Source organism: Hyla sarda, chromosome 9 (genome assembly GCF_029499605.1).
Source record: "Hyla sarda isolate aHylSar1 chromosome 9, aHylSar1.hap1, whole genome shotgun sequence".
Classification (NCBI taxonomy): domain Eukaryota; kingdom Metazoa; phylum Chordata; class Amphibia; order Anura; family Hylidae; genus Hyla; species Hyla sarda.
The window spans coordinates 2,815,202-2,833,235 of record NC_079197.1 but is presented as its reverse complement, the minus strand read 5'-3'; the positions used below and the strand labels follow the sequence as shown (position 1 = coordinate 2,833,235).

Below are 18,034 nucleotides of genomic sequence, written 5' to 3'. Positions count from 1 at the left end.
GTTGTGTTGAAGTCTTCATTGTGTACTTGGCGGCCATCACCGCACACAGACAGAACTGACCCCTTATTTCTCTCCTGGCAGGGAAAGTGCTCTCTGATAGCCAGGGCCTGGAGGAGCTGCTGCGGATCCCTAATTCAGCTCTTGTGCTGGGACTGAAGCCGACTGTGTCTGGAATATGGGTCATCAAGGTAACGTGTCCGCCATTGTGCGTCCTGGTGAGCGGAGCCCCATTGTGTGGAGCTGGGCACAGTCCAGCAGGGGCTCCCGTACACACAGGGATGAAGCTGTTCCATAGACTTATTCCTGGGAATTATCCTGGAAATGATCAACAATTATACAGACTCTTAGAACGGTCTGTGGTATATAAGAAGGCCATCGGTTTCTATTGGAATTCTCTATAAATTGTGGTGAAAAAAAGTATAGGAAAATGAATTTCAGGCAGTGGTTCCCAACAAGGGAGCCTCCAGCTGTTGCAAAACTACAACTCCCAGCATGCCCGGACAGCCTAGATCAGTGGTCTCCAGATTGTGGCGGCCCCTGGCTACTGAAATCAATGGGGTGGGGAAGGGTTAAAAACCATATAGGATTGTTTGGCTTGACCAATGTTTTCAAACCAGGGTACCTCCAGCTGTTGCAAATCTTTTTAAACTGTGGACCTCCCAGCTGTTTCAAAACTACAACTCCCAGCATGCCTGGACAGCCTTTGGCTAACCGGGCATGCTGGGAATTGTAGTTTTGCTACAGAAGAATACTTCACTCCCAAGGCAGTGTAGGACATTGTATCCCAACCAGAATGCCTGTAGCTGTTTCAACACTACAACTCCCAGCATACCCGGACATGCTGGGAGTTTTAGTTTTGCAACAGCTGGAAATGGTTGGGGAACGCTGTATTAAAGGAGAATTTCAGCAAAAATGTATTTATCCACAGAATAGAAGCAGATCTCCAAAATGGACCCTGCCTTCAGTGAGGAGTATGTGCTGCAGTCGGCACGTGCTCCATTTATTTCTATAGGAGCGCCAAAAGGACCCGAGGACAGCACTCGTCATGTGCTCCTCTATGAAAGAGCCAGGGTTCCTTTTCAGTGATCACGGGGGAGGGGGGGGGGGGGGCAGCAACCGGACACCCCACGATCAGCTACTTATCCCCCATTTTTTGCTGGAGTTCCCTTATAAGGGCATCAAGCATGCGCTACATGAGATCTTTCACTCCTAAGGCAATGTGCGTGCTACTGTATTTCTGAGCAGATAAATTCTTTTGGAAATTCCGATGCAGCAGCCTCCCATTGTCTTCAATAGGATTCTGCTGCGCCATGCACTTTGGATAATTTCTGCAGCGGAAAATTCCGCTGTAAAAATTCAAATTCCAAATTCTGAAGAAGGGATCATCAAGTTAATTTTTTCAGCCTAAATCCACGTGGACTGCATTGCTGCCAATAGTGACGGCGCCAATGGATTCCATAGATTAAATAAATGAAAGCCTCTTGGTCATTGGGGTGCACTCTGGCACATGTCCGATCCGCCATAAATTACTGACATCCGAAAATCACTTTCCGGATTATAAGGGAAAATGCTTAAAATTTTAACTAGAAATTTAATATGGAAATAATAAAAAAACAAAATAACAAAAACAAAAAAGGGCCAAAATGTCTCCTCTTCCCATTTTGTACGATTCATTGTCCTGGAGACATAGGCCCCAATGTTCTAATAATGCTGGATTTTACTGTTTCTTGGATTCTGCGACTCTCTTTTGGCACATGTCTGTATTTTTCTGGCACACTGACCTTTTTGGTGCATTGTGAAAAGCCAACTGAGCACATTTCCTGTCACCCGACGTATAAACAGAGTTCCTAAATCATTTTTCACAGCAGAATGTGTAAAATTGTTTTCACCACTTACATCATTAGAATATGGTTTATATTCTGGCATAATAGGGCTCGTAAGTATTAATTATTTTAAAAAAACAAAAAAACTGAATAACACAATACTAATTCTGAATTCCACTTTAAAAATTGTACAATATAACTAAAAAGAACCAAAATATTGAATGGTAAAAAAAAAAAAAAAATTATTATAATAATTAGTAATAATTATAATGGTCAAAGATTATTTTTTTAATTTAGTTTTTTATTATTTTTTTATTAAATTAGAAAAGTATTTAATTTCTAAATTATGTTTTAAAAAAATCCAGTTTGTTTTGCATTTATTAATCCAACAAATCTATCTAAATCCATGTTCACACAGCGGAATTTCTAAGTGAAATCTGGCCAAAAAATTCCGCTCAGAAATTCTGTTGCAGCAAAGTCCCATTGTTCTTAATGGCGATGTACTGAAAATGTCTGTGTTTTGATATAGAATGTGATGATATGTCATGTGATCTCCTATACTGTGCGTGTAACGCCGTTCTCTTCAGTGTTTGTTAGGATATCTCCTGCTGCTTGATAGGGGATAAGGTGTCTAGGGGCGGAGTACCCCTTTAAGCCTATGTTTACACAGCAGAATTTCTGCACGGAATTCTGCATTAAAAAATTCTGCAATACATTCCGCAGTAAATTTATAGCCAGTTCACTTCCATGGAATTCCTGCAGCGGAAATGTTGGTGTGTGACTGGGACAACGGAATCCCATTGAAGTGTATTGGCTATAAATCATGCAGAATTTTTATGCGGAATTCCATGCAGAGATTCCGACGTGTGAACATAACCATAGCAGAATAACACAGAACAATGCAAATGGTATGCAACAATGGAAACAGTGTAGCTATAATGGACCTGTAGATACAGTGATAAAGTGATGCTCAGTGTCTGTCTGCAGCCTGGAAAGCTGGGGAAACTGCAGGAAGTAACAGTAATGTGCTGGAGGATGGGTATTTTGTGTCCATAGTTTTTTGGTAGATAGTAAAATCCTGCGCCCCCTCCCCATTTTGTAGTGTGAGGTGCGAGGGTCTCCCCCTCTGGGCGGCTCCTTTGATCTCTAGAATAGGTTCAGTCTATGACTATGTTTATTGTTCATTGGGTTTTGTCCCATTTCTCTCTGTCAGTTCCCCCTAAACATTAGAGAAGCAGCTTGTTACCCTGATGAAGGCGCTCAGAGACGGCCGCACGTCAGCCTAATGGCCTCATAGGGGCGCCCCCCTCATCTACCCCTCCTGGCGGTGCCAGGGTTATTCTTCTTCTTGTTCCCAAACAAACTACAACTCCCATCACTGATACCAATAAGCGTTCACTTCTCCTTCCTAATCTCTCCCATAGATCTGCGGTTCTCTCCTTAATTTGCGCGCTGGGAGGGCAGCAGCTGGGAGCGATCTGGGCTCCTGGGCACAACACACAATAGACCAATAAACGTATCTGGAAAACGTTCTCTGTATATTTATGTTTTGCTCCTTTATGACTGACATATGAATTTACACTATTGCAGGCAGCAGATTGCGCACACGTCCTTTCTGCTGGTAGAAACCATATAATTTGGGAAGCAGAGTGAATGCAGGTCTGTTCACACACAGCCGATTGGCCGGAGACATTTCTGTGACCGTCTTAGGCTACGTTTACATGGTACAATTTCTGCAAGAAAATTCTGCACTAAATTCTGCATGAATGAATTGCACATTCAGTTCAGTGGAATCCATGCAGCAGAAATTCTGCATGTTTGAATGGGACAGCGGAATCCTATTGAAGTGTATTGGCCATAAATTCATGCAGAATTTCCATGCGGAATTCGATTCAGAAACTCAGGCGTTTGAAAATAACCTTAAAGGAGAAGTCTCGTGGTAAAAAATGTATCCCCTATCTGTGGGGGTCTGACTGCTGGGGCCCCTCGCGATCTCTTGTATGGAGCCCCGGCTCTCCCAGAGAGCAGCGTGTCACGACCCCCGCAAAAATTGGGGGCCACCACTCCCCCTCCATATAGCTCTATGCGAAAGCCATTCGACTATCTTTGGCTCTCCCGTCGAGCTATATGGAGGGGCCGTAACGTGCCACTCCCAGGGGGAGCCGGGGCTCCTGCTGTCTCCTGCATGGTGCTCCAGCTCTCCTCCTGCACGGAGCAGGGGGTCGGCATGCGCCCTCCTTTCATCTCTATGGAAGAGCTGGAGATACACGATCACTGGACTCATGTACCTCCAAGTCTCCCATAGAAATACATGGAGGGCGCGTGCCAACCCCCACTCCATGCAGGAGGAGAGCCGTAGCGCCATGCAGGAGATAGCAGGGGGTCCCAGTGGTCAGACTCCCAACCGGTGGTGAAACGTGGTGAGGGGGGCTCTGTAAGGTTTAAAGGTGGAGTGTGTGATTCCTGGGTTGGGCAGGCAAAAATTGCCATTCCAGGCTGCATAAATTGCGCTGTATCGCAGCTAATGAAAGTGAATGGTGGAATTAAAGGTTACAGTGCGACCCTGTTCACTTTCATTATATGGCCAAAGTCGCCATGTAGCCATGAAGTAATTTCATTAATTCCTGTAATTGTTATGTGCTACAGATCGGCAGCAGCGGACGGCACACGGTCAGAGTCACCGGGGTCAGCACCTTGGATTTCCGCGCCGCGTTCTCCACTACGGCCATCGTGGATCCCTTGAAAGTCATCGAGCGCCCAATAAAAGGTGATTAGTAACAGAAATACATTAAAGGGGTACTCCACTGGAAAACATTTTTTTTTAAATCAACTGGCGCCAGACAGTTAAACAGATATGTAAATTACTTCTATTTAAAAATGTTAATCCTTCCAGTATTTATCAGCTGCTGTATGCTACAGTGGAAATTCTTTTCTTTTTGAATTTCCTTTCTGTCTGACCACAGTGCTCTCTGCTGACACCTCTGTCCATTTTAGGAACTGTCCAGAGTAAAAGCAAATCCCCATAGCAAACCTCTCCTGCTCCGTACAGTTCCTAAAATGGACAGAGGTGTCAGCAGAGAGCACTGTGGTCAGAATGGAAAGAAATTCAAAAAGAAAAGAACTTCCTCTGTAGTATACAGCAGCTGATACGTACTGAAAGGATTAAGATTTTTTAACAGAAGTAATTTACAAATCTGTTTAACTTTCTGGCACCAGTTGATTTAAAAAAAAATGTTTTTTTAATTATTGATAATTTATTAATAGACTATAATACAATATACTATAGAATAATAAAATATAATATAGAATATAATACGAAAGAGACACAAAGTATAGGAGAATGCTCCAACCTGGTTCATTGTAATATATGTATATATATATACTGTATTGTATAATGTCAGTGTTTCCCAAGCATTGTGCCTCCAGCTGTTGCAAAACTACATTTCCCAGCATGTCCAGACAAAGTATAGGAGAATGCTCCAACCTGGTTCATTGTAATATATATATATATATATATATATATATATATATATATATATATATATACTGTATATGTCAGTGTTTCCTAAGCAGTGTGCCTTCAGCTGTTGCAAAATAACAACTCCCAGCATGCTGGGAGTTGTAGTTTTACAACAGCTGGAGGCACACTGCTTGGGAAACACTGATCTATATGAACACTAAACTCTATTTTCTATCTATTTTTTTAGGGATTCCCATCTCGGCGCTGGTTAACTGCTCGGGCCTGACTCCTCCGGGACAGGTGAACCATCTGGACCTGCTGCGGGTGTCCGGAGAACCCTACTTCTCTCTGCCAGCGGAACGTTTACCGTACAAGCGCAGCAAACACCTGTGGACCGTGCCGCTATTCCAAGCGCCCAAGGGAAGTTTCTTTGTAAAGATTAATGGGACCGACCACAATGGGTATAAGTTCCAGAGACTCTCCAATGTGGCGTATACCAGCATTATACCAGGTGAGCGCCACACACCAAAGACGGTATTAATTATGGATCTGCCCCTCAGCTTTATTAGTACAGTACATTAATCTTCAATATGACTCTGTGCTGCACCTAATGGACCACTAGACCTAAAAGGCTGGTGCTTAAAGGGGTATTCCAGTATCAGAAAACTGTGTTGAAATAAAACTATCAATCCAAGATATATAAAACTTTATATTGTACTGGCTTCAGCATGTTTTTGCATGGTTCACCCTTGACAGGAAGTTGTGTAGAACTCTCATTGTCAGTTTGGTGTTGTCTCTGCAGCTCCCTAGCTTCCCCCTCTATCCTGACAGGAAGTTATGTAGTCCTTTCATTGTCAGTGTGGTGTTGTCTCCAGCTTCCTGGCTCCTCCCTCTCTCCTGACAGGAGGTTACTTAGTCCTCTTGTTGTCAGTGGGGTGTTGTCTCTGCAGCTCCCGAGCCCTTCCTCACTCCTGACAGGAAGTTGTGTAGACCTCTCATTGTCACTGTTATGTTGTCTCAGCAGCCCCCCTGTCTCTTCCCTCTATCCTGACAGGAAGTTGTATAGTCCTCTCATTTTCAGTGTGGTGTTGTCTCAGCAGCTCCCTGGCTTCTCTCTCTATCCTAACAGAAAGTTGTGTAGTCCTCTCATTTTCAGTGTTGTGTTGTCTCCAGCTCCAGTATTGGATAAACCCTCAGTATTGGATTCATCCCTCAGTATTAGATTTATCCCTCGGTATTAGATTTATCCCTCGGTATTAGATTTATCCCTCTGTATTAGATTTATCCCTCAGTATTAGATTTATCCCTCAGTATTAGATTTATCCGTCAGTATTAGATTTATCCTTCAGTATTATATTCATCCTTCAGTATTAGATTTAGCCTTCAGTATTGGATTTATCCCTCTGTATTAGATTTATCCCTCAGTATTAGATTTATTCCTCAGTATTAGATTTATCCCTCAGTATAAGATTTATCCCTCGGTATTGGATTTATCCGTCAGTATTAGATTTATCCCTCAGTATTAGATTTATCCCTCAGTATTAGATTTATCTCTCAGTATTAGATTTTTCCCTCAGTATTAGATTTATCCCTCAGTATTAGATTTTTCCCTCAGTATTAGATTTATCCCTCAGTATTAGATTTATCCCTCAGTATTAGATTTATCTCTCAGTATTAGATTTTTCCCTCAGTATTAGATTTATCCCTCAGTATTAGATTTATCCCTCAGTATTAGATTTATCCCTCAGTATTAGATTTATCCCTCAGTATTAGATTTATCCCTCAGTATTGGATTTATCCCTCAGTATTAGATTTAGCCCTCAGTATTAGATTTATCCCTCAGTATTAGATTTATCCCTCAGTATTAGATTTATCCCTCAGTATTAGATTTATCCTTTAGTATTAGATTTATCCTTCAGTATTAGATTTATCCCTCAGTATTAGATTTATCCCTCAGTATTAGATTTATCCCTCAGTATTAGATTTATCCCTCAGTATTAGATTTATCCCTCGGTATTAGATTTATCCCTCAGTATTAGATTTATCCCTCAGTATTAGATTTATCCCTCAGTATTAGATTTATCCCTCAGTATTAGATTTATCCCTCGGTATTAGATTTATCCCTCTGTATTAGATTTATCCCTCGGTATTAGATTTATCCCTCTGTATTAGATTTATCCCTCAGTATTAGATTTATCCCTCAGTATTAGATTTATCCGTCAGTATTAGATTTATCCTTCAGTATTATATTCATCCTTCAGTATTAGATTTAGCCTTCAGTATTGGATTTATCCCTCTGTATTAGATTTATCCCTCAGTATTAGATTTATTCCTCAGTATTAGATTTATCCCTCAGTATAAGATTTATCCCTCGGTATTGGATTTATCCGTCAGTATTAGATTTATCCCTCCGTATTAGATTTATCCCTCAGTATTAGATTTATCTCTCAGTATTAGATTTTTCCCTCAGTATTAGATTTATCCCTCAGTATTAGATTTATCCCTCAGTATTAGATTTATCCCTCAGTATTAGATTTATCCCTCAGTATTGGATTTATCCCTCAGTATTGGATTTATCCCTCAGTATTGGATTTATCCCTCAGTATTAGATTTATCCCTCAGTATTAGATTTATCCCTCAGTATTAGATTTATCCCTCAGTATTAGATTTATCCCTCAGTATTAGATTTATCCTTTAGTATTAGATTTATCCCTCAGTATTAGATTTATCCCTCAGTATTAGATTTATCCTTCAGTATTAGATTTATCCCTCAGTATTAGATTTATCCCTCAGTATTAGATTTATCCCTCAGTATTAGATTTATCCCTCGGTATTAGATTTATCCCTCTGTATTAGATTTATCCCTCGGTATTAGATTTATCCCTCAGTATTGGATTTATCCCTCAGTATTAGATTTATCCCTCAGTATTGGATTTATCCCTCAGTATTGGATTTATCCCTCAGTATTAGATTTATCCCTCAGTATTAGATTTATCCCTCAGTATTAGATTTATCCCTCAGTATTAGATTTATCCCTCAGTATTAGATTTATCCCTCAGTATTAGATTTATCCCTCAGTATTGGATTTATCCCTCAGTATTGGATTTATCCCTCTGTATTAGATTTATCCTTCAGTATTAGATTTATCTCTCAGTATTAGATTTATCCCTCAGTATTGGATTTATCCCTCAGTATTAGATTTATCCCTCAGTATTAGATTTATCCCTCAGTATTAGATTTATCCCTCAGTATTAGATTTATCCCTCAGTATTAGATTTATCCCTCAGTATTAGATTTATCCCTCAGTATTGGATTTATCCCTCAGTATTGGATTTATCCCTCAGTATTGGATTTATCCCTCAGTATTGGATTTATCCCTCAGTATTGGATTTATCCCTCAGTATTAGATTTATCCCTCAGTATTAGATTTATCCCTCAGTATTAGATTTATCCCTCAGTATTAGATTTATCCTTTAGTATTAGATTTATCCTTCAGTATTAGATTTATCCCTCAGTATTAGATTTATCCCTCAGTATTAGATTTATCCCTCAGTATTAGATTTATCCCTCGGTATTAGATTTATCCCTCGGTATTAGATTTATCCCTCAGTATTAGATTTATCCCTCAGTATTAGATTTATCCCTCAGTATTAGATTTATCCCTCAGTATTAGATTTATCCCTCAGTATTAGATTTATCCCTCAGTATTAGATTTATCCCTCAGTATTAGATTTATCCCTCAGTATTAGATTTATCCCTCAGTATTGGATTTATCCCTCAGTATTAGATTTATCCCTCAGTATTAGATTTATCCTTCAGTATTAGATTTATCCCTCAGTATTAGATTTATCCCTCAGTATTAGATTTATCCCTCAGTATTAGATTTATCCCTCAGTATTAGATTTATCCCTCAGTATTAGATTTATCCCTCAGTATTAGATTTATCCCTCAGTATTAGATTTATCCCTCAGTATTAGATTTATCCCTCGGTATTAGATTTATCCCTCTGTATTAGATTTATCCCTCGGTATTAGATTTATCCCTCTGTATTAGATTTATCCGTCAGTATTAGATTTATCCCTCAGTATTAGATTTATCCGTCAGTATTAGATTTATCCTTCAGTATTGGATTTATCCCTCTGTATTAGATTTATCCCTCAGTATTAGATTTATTCCTCAGTATTAGATTTATCCCTCAGTATAAGATTTATCCCTCGGTATTAGATTTATTCCTCAGTATTAGATTTATCCCTCAGTATAAGATTTATCCCTCAGTATTAGATTTATCCGTCAGTATTAGATTTATCCCTCAGTATTAGATTTATCCCTCAGTATTAGATTTATCTCTCAGTATTAGATTTTTCCCTCAGTATTAGATTTATCCCTCAGTATTAGATTTATCCCTCAGTATTAGATTTATCCCTCAGTATTAGATTTATCCCTCAGTATTAGATTTATCCCTCAGTATTAGATTTATCCCTCAGTATTGGATTTATCCCTCAGTATTGGATTTATCCCTCAGTATTAGATTTATCCCTCAGTATTAGATTTATCCCTCAGTATTAGATTTATCCTTCAGTATTAGATTTATCTCTCAGTATTGGATTTATCCCTCAGTATTAGATTTATCCCTCAGTATTAGATTTATCCCTCAGTATTAGATTTATCCCTCAGTATTAGATTTATCCCTCAGTATTAGATTTATCCCTCAGTATTAGATTTATCCCTCAGTATTAGATTTATCCCTCAGTATTAGATTTATCCTTCAGTATTAGATTTATCCCTCAGTATTAGATTTATCCTTTAGTATTGATCTTTTATGTTTTGCGCACTGACTTAGTCTGAGGATCCTAGATTGGATTTTCTGTCTTTGTTCTTTCAATGTGAATTTGGGTAGAAGAAACAGACATGGTCGCACATCTACAATCTTGTATAATGATCTGATTGCTACTCAGCATAATATCAAAAACTAACAGGTTGTTATTATACATTTTTGATCAATAAGTACAAGCCCACTCGCCACGTCAAGGCCACCTATTTAGAGTGGGTCCCTAACGTCCCTAGCATAAAATGGCGCAGCACTGGGCGGCGACCACCACCGCCGCGACACCAGTGCCCACGGGGGGGGGGGGGGGGGGGGGGGGGAACGACCCACTGGCAGAGCGGCCCCAATGCCACTCAAACCAGTCCATGGGTCGCACCTCCCCGCAGACACGGCGCCACGGCAGCAACGGACGCCGCCCCGCACCGCACCAGTATATACTAACAACCTGTAAGTTTTTGATATTGTGCTGAGAAGCAATCAGATCATTATACAAGATTGTAGATGTGCGACCATGTCTGTTTCTTCTACGCGAATTCACATTTTGTTCTTTCAATGTCTTTTGTTCGGGTATTGAAATTACGACATGGACCTCTTTTCTCTTCCTGCAGACGTTCCTACAGTGACAATGGCGCCGCTCGTCCAGGGATACCACCAGCGCGCTCTCGCAATCACCTGCTTAGTTCTGAGCGATATTCCATTCAGAGTGCGGTTCTCAAGGGACGGGGCGAGGCTGGGGGAGGAGCTGCTCTTCACGTAAGTACAATCCTCTATTGGTCAGGACATTGGGGTCATGTATCATCATACACCCGAAAAATGGAGCAACTATGTATAAAAAATATGGCCTAAAAGAAAAGACAGGTTACATGTTCTCATTTATAAGCAGCAGCCTGGGCTAATGTTTCTTCTCCCGGCAGGATGCTATAGTTAAAGTGTAACTACAACGTTCGTATGGTGACAGGATGCAAAAGGATAGGGGATAAGAAGTCTGATCCCGGGGGTCTCGCCACTGAGACCCTCCATGAGCTCCGTGCAGAACCAGCCATTATGTTCAGAACGCTGGGTATCCATGGCCAGAGACGTGACGTTATGCCACGCCCCCCTCCATTCATATCTATGGAAGGAATTTATCACGGGTTGTGTCGGGGAACAATTTTTCTACTCCTGTAACCCCTTCCCTACCCATGACATACATGTACATCATGGGTCAGGTGCGCGGACATGACGGGGGCCTGCGGGTCGGGTCTGCGTCATGACCGGGAGATGTCCACTGCTATCAGCTTCTGACATCTGCCAGTAATGATGGACATCGGAGATCGCTCCTATACAGATCACGGCATTTAAACATTAAATGCCACTATTCCCTGGTGTCAAGTTTGTGTTACGCCGAGCGCTCCGGGTCCCTGCTCCTCCCCGGAGCGCTCGCGGCGTTCTTCTGCGTGCAGCGCCCCGGTCAGACCCGCTGACCGGGAGCGCTGCTCTGCTATCACCGGCGGGGATATGATCCGCATTGCGGGACGCGCCCGCCTGCGGGTCGCATCCCAATCCTCTTACCTGCCCCGTCCTCCTGCTGTCCTGTCCCGGCACGCGCGGCCCCGCTCTCTAGGGTGCGCGCGCTCGCGGCTCTCTGAAATTTAAAGGGCCAGTGCACCACTAATTGGTGCCTGGCCCAATCAGTGCTAATCACTTCCTACACTATATATCCCACTTCCCCTTTCCTGTTCTCGCCGGATCTTGTTGCTTAGTGCCTAGGGAAAGCATTTTCCAGTGTGTCCTTTGCCTGTGTTTCCAGAACCTTTGCCGTTGCCCCTGACTACGAACCTTGCCGCCTGCCCTGACCTTCTGCTACGTCCGACCTTGCCTTGCCTTGTCCTTTTGTACTGCACCATCTCAGCCGTTAGAGGGGTTGAGTCGCTACCGGGTGGAACGACCTGGGGGTTACCTGCCGCAGCAGGTCCATCCCGCTTTACGGCGGGCTCTGGTGAATACCAGTAACCCCTTAGACTCCGTTCCCCTGGTACGGCCCACGCCATCACATCTCCGGCACAGAGGATCCACCACCAGTGTCCTCACCATCCGCCAGTCCTGATCCTGACAGTTTGGCATCATTGGAATCGATCTGACCCATAAAACCATAAAATAAAGATGTCAGATTTACCGTTTTTTGAACTCCGAAAAAATTATTGGCCTACAAAATTTTGCAATTCCATATTTTTTTCAATTTTGCCCTATATATAATTTTCTTCTGGCTTTGTAATACAATGTATGATTTTAAATAAAAAGTGGAATCAGTGGAAAGTACAACTCGCTGCGCAGAAAATAAGCCCTAATACAACTTTTTCAGTCGAAAAATAAAAAAGTTATGGGTCTGAGAAAGTAAGGAGGAAAAAAACGTGAGCCAGAAAAAAAAAATATTAGCTGGGTCATAATGTGCGCAAAATTTGTTTAATGGTTACATGGCATGTGATAAATATGGTGCACATTTTGTTGGATTTACACTTCATACATGGTCTGTGAAGCTGACGGGTTTTGTTACCATTAGGGAATCCAGCAACGCCACCTACGAGATCCCGTCTGCGTCCGCTCGCCATGAAGGCGTCTACCAGTGCACGGCCATCAGTAACGCCGGGGCAGGATTCGCTCAAACCCAAGTGTCTATTGCAGGTAAGAGGCGTCACGTGTATCTTCCAGGAGGCCATAATAGGCGGCCTGTATGGATATTTGCTATGGTGCCCTCTTTTTTAATGTATACCACTGTTTCCAGACTGGTTCAGTGCTGCGCCCATTATTTTAGCATTACTGCTATACTGGCAGGAGTTCCCATTCAGGAATGTACAAAAAATCTGGGTGACCACCCTATGGGAGTTGTCACATAAAAAAACACATTAAAAAAATGGCCGAATGGTAGGATTGCCACCTGGCTGGTATTTTCCCAGCACAGACGGTATTTTGGTCACCCTGACGGTATTTTTATATGTACCAGCAATGCAATGACCGGTATTTATCCAATCAATCCTTCAACTACTGGAATGTTACACCATAACCTATACCAGTGTTTCCCACCCAGAGCGCCTCCAGCTGTTGCAAAACTACAACTCCCAGCATGCCCGGACAGCCGTTGGCTGTCCGGGCATGCTGGGATTTGTAGTTTTGCAACAGCTGGAGGCACCCCTGGTTGAGAAACACTGACCTATACTATTTACTACAATATAGTCCAACATGCTGGGAGTTGTAGTTTTGGTTTGGGCCAGCTGCTAAGCCACAGGCTGCATCAGGGCATGCTGGGAGTTGTAGTTAATAACTAACTGCAACTTCCAAATTTGATTAAAAAAAGCTATCAAAAAGCCATGTGGTGTCGGGGTGTGAGGTGCAGGGTAGATGCAGGGTAGATGTTATGGCCCAAGGGGCAGATGGTATTAACCCCTACTTGTCGTGACGCCAGGGCATGGTTATGCCTTAACCGCCGGTGATCCTAGGTTAAGCAGGGGCAATGAAGACACCAACACCAGATTAAGGATAACGGCAGCTTTACTGAGGCAAGACAGGTGATATAGTCTTTGCAGTACAGCCAAATATCCCAGGGGGGTGACCAGTGACAAAGGCGGATCTCGCAGGTTTGCTGGGACTTGCAGTACTTAGACTGACTTTAGTGCAGGCCACGGTGACTACAGATGGACTTGACTTGACAGAGATGGTGACTGACAATAAGATGACAATAAGATGGCTGCAGGACTTTAGGCTTGAGGCCTCAATGCTCTGGACACAGACACTGAGACGACTGCACTGGACCTCAGCAGGAAAGAGCAAGATTGCAGCCCCTCCCCTGGTTATATAGGGGTGGGGGGGGCTGTGTAAGGACCCCATAGGTCACTTGGGGGGGGGTCACCTGGTCACTGCAGCCTCCTGGGTAACAATCATGTGATCCAAACATTAAAGCAACAGTACATTATATATACAAAACCTATGTACAACATGGTGAACTGTTAGGGGGGCCCTGGGGACATCTGTCTGACAGGGCAGGAGGACACTACGGGGCCACAACATCCTGTACTGGGCCACCACAAACTCCCCCACTTTAATGAAGTCGCCCTCGATGCCCAGTCCTGCAGGGCAGAGGAGCGAAATGACCACAGGGGCCACATGCAGTCCTGGGGCATTCCAATTAATGTCCTTTTCCAGGCTGAACTGAAGATAAAGAGTCCTTGTATAAATTGCCCATACATGCTCTGAAGACTTTCGTAGAAATGTATTAACTGTATGACTACTGAAGAATATGACTATGACATTATACACATGACTATGACATTATATATAACTTTAGACACAATTCTGACGGATTGGGTTGCCAGAGGCGTTTTGCCCAATGCCTTGGCTACTGGGATCCCTTGGTATAACACACTTCTCCCCAGAATACTAGATATATAGATTAGACTAGACATTTCTAGACAACATTGGATACTTGTTACCTTTGAGTTTTTAGGAATACCTTCTGGCCAGTAAAGTATTCTGGGCACATGGACAGAAGAGAATAGAAGAGATTATTATACTACATTAGACTTATAACCATTCATGAAAGACATTTGTGTGGACTGCTATATGGTCAATGCTACAGCCCTAGTGAAGGGACGGATATGTGTACTGAGTAACTCTGTGTTGTACTAGACTTTACTTGATACTTTAAGCTTGGTATGATACCTTAACTGTACATGGTACTGGCGGTGTGGTGGAAATGGCGTCTCTCCCGAATAGATCAGGATACCTCCTATAAGAATTGCCAGATACCAAGAAAACACTGTACACCTTGACTTTTATGTACAACAAGTTATAGACATTTTATGATATGACAATTATAATACACTTAACATAAGTACTAGTTAGTGCCAGATGGCAAATAAAATATTTTACTTTCAACAACATATACATAAGTGTCCATTGTACTGCCTTTACAGTCCAGATAGATTATAGAGTTCACTTTAGAGAATCTCGGCTAAAAGCCGGGCACAACACTTACGAGATTGGCTACCACTTTAACCATCTTGACAAGTTCGTCAGGCTCTGTACTTAAACGTTGCTTGTAACCTGTAACAATAAGGGTGTTCTCGCACACAAAAGTTAGTCTGGTCGAGATAAGCTATGATTGGCTAAGGCTGCACCCCCCCCCTTCCCTCAGCACTCCAGACTGCATTTCCTGATTTTGGACTTCTGTCAGGCCAGCAGGAGTCCAAAGTCTGTGCAAGAGTTGGGGGGAAATGTACTCTGGACAAGTAGGGAGACACCTAGTGGCAGCTTTTTTAAATTCAAATAAGACATAAAAAACTTCATTTTTTTAATTTTTTATCAAAGTACATTAGAAAGATTATTTTTATTTACCATAAGGAGTGCAATAGCAAAAAATAGTTGTAATGATAGTGCCCATTCTTGTATATTAGGAGTAGAGAATTCAAAAATTGTCACCTTATCGATAAAACATAAACCTTTATTGGAGTTGCTGTTTTAGAGAAAACTCAGATAAGGGATTCAATTTTATTGGCAAGTATAAGTGCCTCTTTTGAACTTTTTACGTATTTACTGTTAAAGGGGTACTCCGGTGAAAAACAATTTTCAAAGTTAAACAGATTTGTAAATTACTTCTATTAAAAAAAAAAATTAATCCTTCCAGTACTTATCAGCTCCTGACGTTGAGTTGTCCATGTCAGGAACTGTCCGGAGCAGGAGAGGTTTGCTATGGGGATTTGCTCCTACTCAGGACAGTTCCTGAGACAGACAAAGGTGTCAGCAGCGCGCACTGTTGACAGTCAGAAAAGAAAAATTCAACTTCAGCAGCTGATAAGTACTGGAAGGATTAAGATTTTTTAATAGAAGTAATTTACAAATCTGTTTAACTTTCTGGAGCTAGTTGAAAAAAATATTGTTTTTCACCGGAGTACCCGTTTTAATATTTATTCATATGTTTTATCATATATATATATATATATATATATATATATATATATATACGGTATATATATATTTTTTTTATTTATTTATTTATTTTTTTCACACACACACATATATATATATATATATATATACACACACCAAAATAGAAATGCTGCGGCACTCCAAAAAGTACAGTGAAAAAAAGAATTTATTGACCTGACATCAGAAGCTCTATATATATATATATATATATATATATATATATTATTGGTTTGGTGTCATTTATTTGATGCGTCTTTTCCAACGTGTTCTTCTTCAGATCCCCCTCCCACCATCTCTCTCCATCCCAATGTCACGTCGTCACTCGGGGACCTGGCGCTCCTCTCCTGCTACGTCCTTGGAGACGTCCGCTACAACCTCACCTGGCAGCACGATGGAAAAGCACTGAAGGAGGGGCGGCTGTGGATCCTGCCAAACTCATCCCTGCAGATTCAGAACGTGCAGCCCAGCGATGCCGGACATTACCGGTGCACCGCCAGGAACAGCCACGGCTCCACCTCCGCCAGCGTCTGGCTCGCTGTGCAGGGTAACCATCTGTCATAACATATATACTGCTTCTCAACTTCACCGTATAATGAGGAATTCTGTTACTTCCTAATATACTTTGTGATACAATTTTACATTGTTATCAAGATCTCTGCTTGCTGTCAGTGACAACATATGCAGATATATTGTAAATTGATTTAATTTGTCTCCAGAGCCTCCGCGGATACAGATTGAATCGAGCTCCACTCAGTTGTCTCATGGAGGGGATGTAAAGATTCGCTGTGATGTTTCTGGGTACCCGGAACCCCAAATATTGTGGAAACATGGGGACACCCTCCTGAAGAATGATAGCAAGTATGTGTCACATGAAAGTGTTGGGCATTGATGGGTGTTCGCTGGGACGTCTCATAACACAGGAGTTACAGATTGTCTCCATATAGTTCTGCATGATGTCGTGGCGTGACATCACTTCTCCAGCCACGGGAACCTAGTGTTCTAAAATTACTGTTTAGAATTCCGGGTGCTGCGCGGAGATCCCCCGATGGCAGGACCCCTGCGATCAGACAACTATAACCACTTCTCATTAAAGGGGTACTCCAGTGGAAATTTTTTTTTTTATATCAACTGGTGCCAGAAAGGTAAACAGATTTGTAAATTTCTTCTATAAAAAAATCTTAATCCTCCCAGTACTTATCAGTTGCTGTATGCTCCAGAGGAAGTTGTGTAGTTCTTTCCAGTCTGACCACAGTGCTCTCTGCTGACACCTCTGTCCATGTCAGGAACTGTCCAGAGTAGAAGCAAATCCCCATAGCAAACCTCTCCTGCTCTGGACAGTTCCTAAAATGGACAGAGGTGTCAGCAGAGAGCACTGTGGTCAGACAGAAAAGAAATTCAAAAAGAAGAGAACTTCCTGTGGAGCATACAGCAGCTGATAAGTACTGGAAGGATTAAGATTGTTTAATAGAAGTAATTTACAAATATGTTTAACTTTTTGGCACCAGTTATTAAAAAAAAATTCTTTTCCACTGGAGTACCCCTTTAAAGAGAATGGGAAGAATCTGTAAGACTCTGTACAGCCGCTATGAACCTGACCGCATTGTGCAGTATGAAGAAGTCTAAGTTTAGAAGGGAAAATTGTGTTCACTAGACCACCTCAGGGTCACCAAGAGTTGGGTCTCCCACCAATCTGATATTGGATTAGAGTTAGCCATCCCGGTGTTTTCTGCAGGATCAGCCAACTATCTTATGAAGTGTTTAACAAGCTGTGTCTCTCCAGCTGTTGTGAAACCTCCACTTTTATTATGCATGATGGAAGTTATAGAGAGCCACAGGTTGGGAAACACTGATCTAATGTAAATGGGGGCCATGCCTGTCCCTGCTTGATTGACAGTCAGCTGGAAGCCAAGCCCTTTTTCCAAATTTATTTCCTGTGCTCTGCATTGATGGAAATACAATGGAAAGGTG

General features: G+C 41.9%; 1 protein-coding gene across 1 annotated transcript in view; it reads left to right on the top strand.

Annotated features, from left to right (window-relative positions):
- HMCN2 (hemicentin 2) overlaps positions 1 to 18,034 on the top strand; it is a gene marked incomplete in the record, with an annotated part of 213,000 nt that overhangs the window by 42,969 nt on the left and 151,997 nt on the right. Inside the window, 7 exon segments of the mRNA XM_056539579.1 lie at positions 82 to 188; positions 4,470 to 4,590; positions 5,531 to 5,794; positions 10,717 to 10,861; positions 12,648 to 12,769; positions 16,344 to 16,610; positions 16,783 to 16,924. Coding sequence (XP_056395554.1) covers positions 82 to 188; positions 4,470 to 4,590; positions 5,531 to 5,794; positions 10,717 to 10,861; positions 12,648 to 12,769; positions 16,344 to 16,610; positions 16,783 to 16,924 — 1,168 coding nt within the window.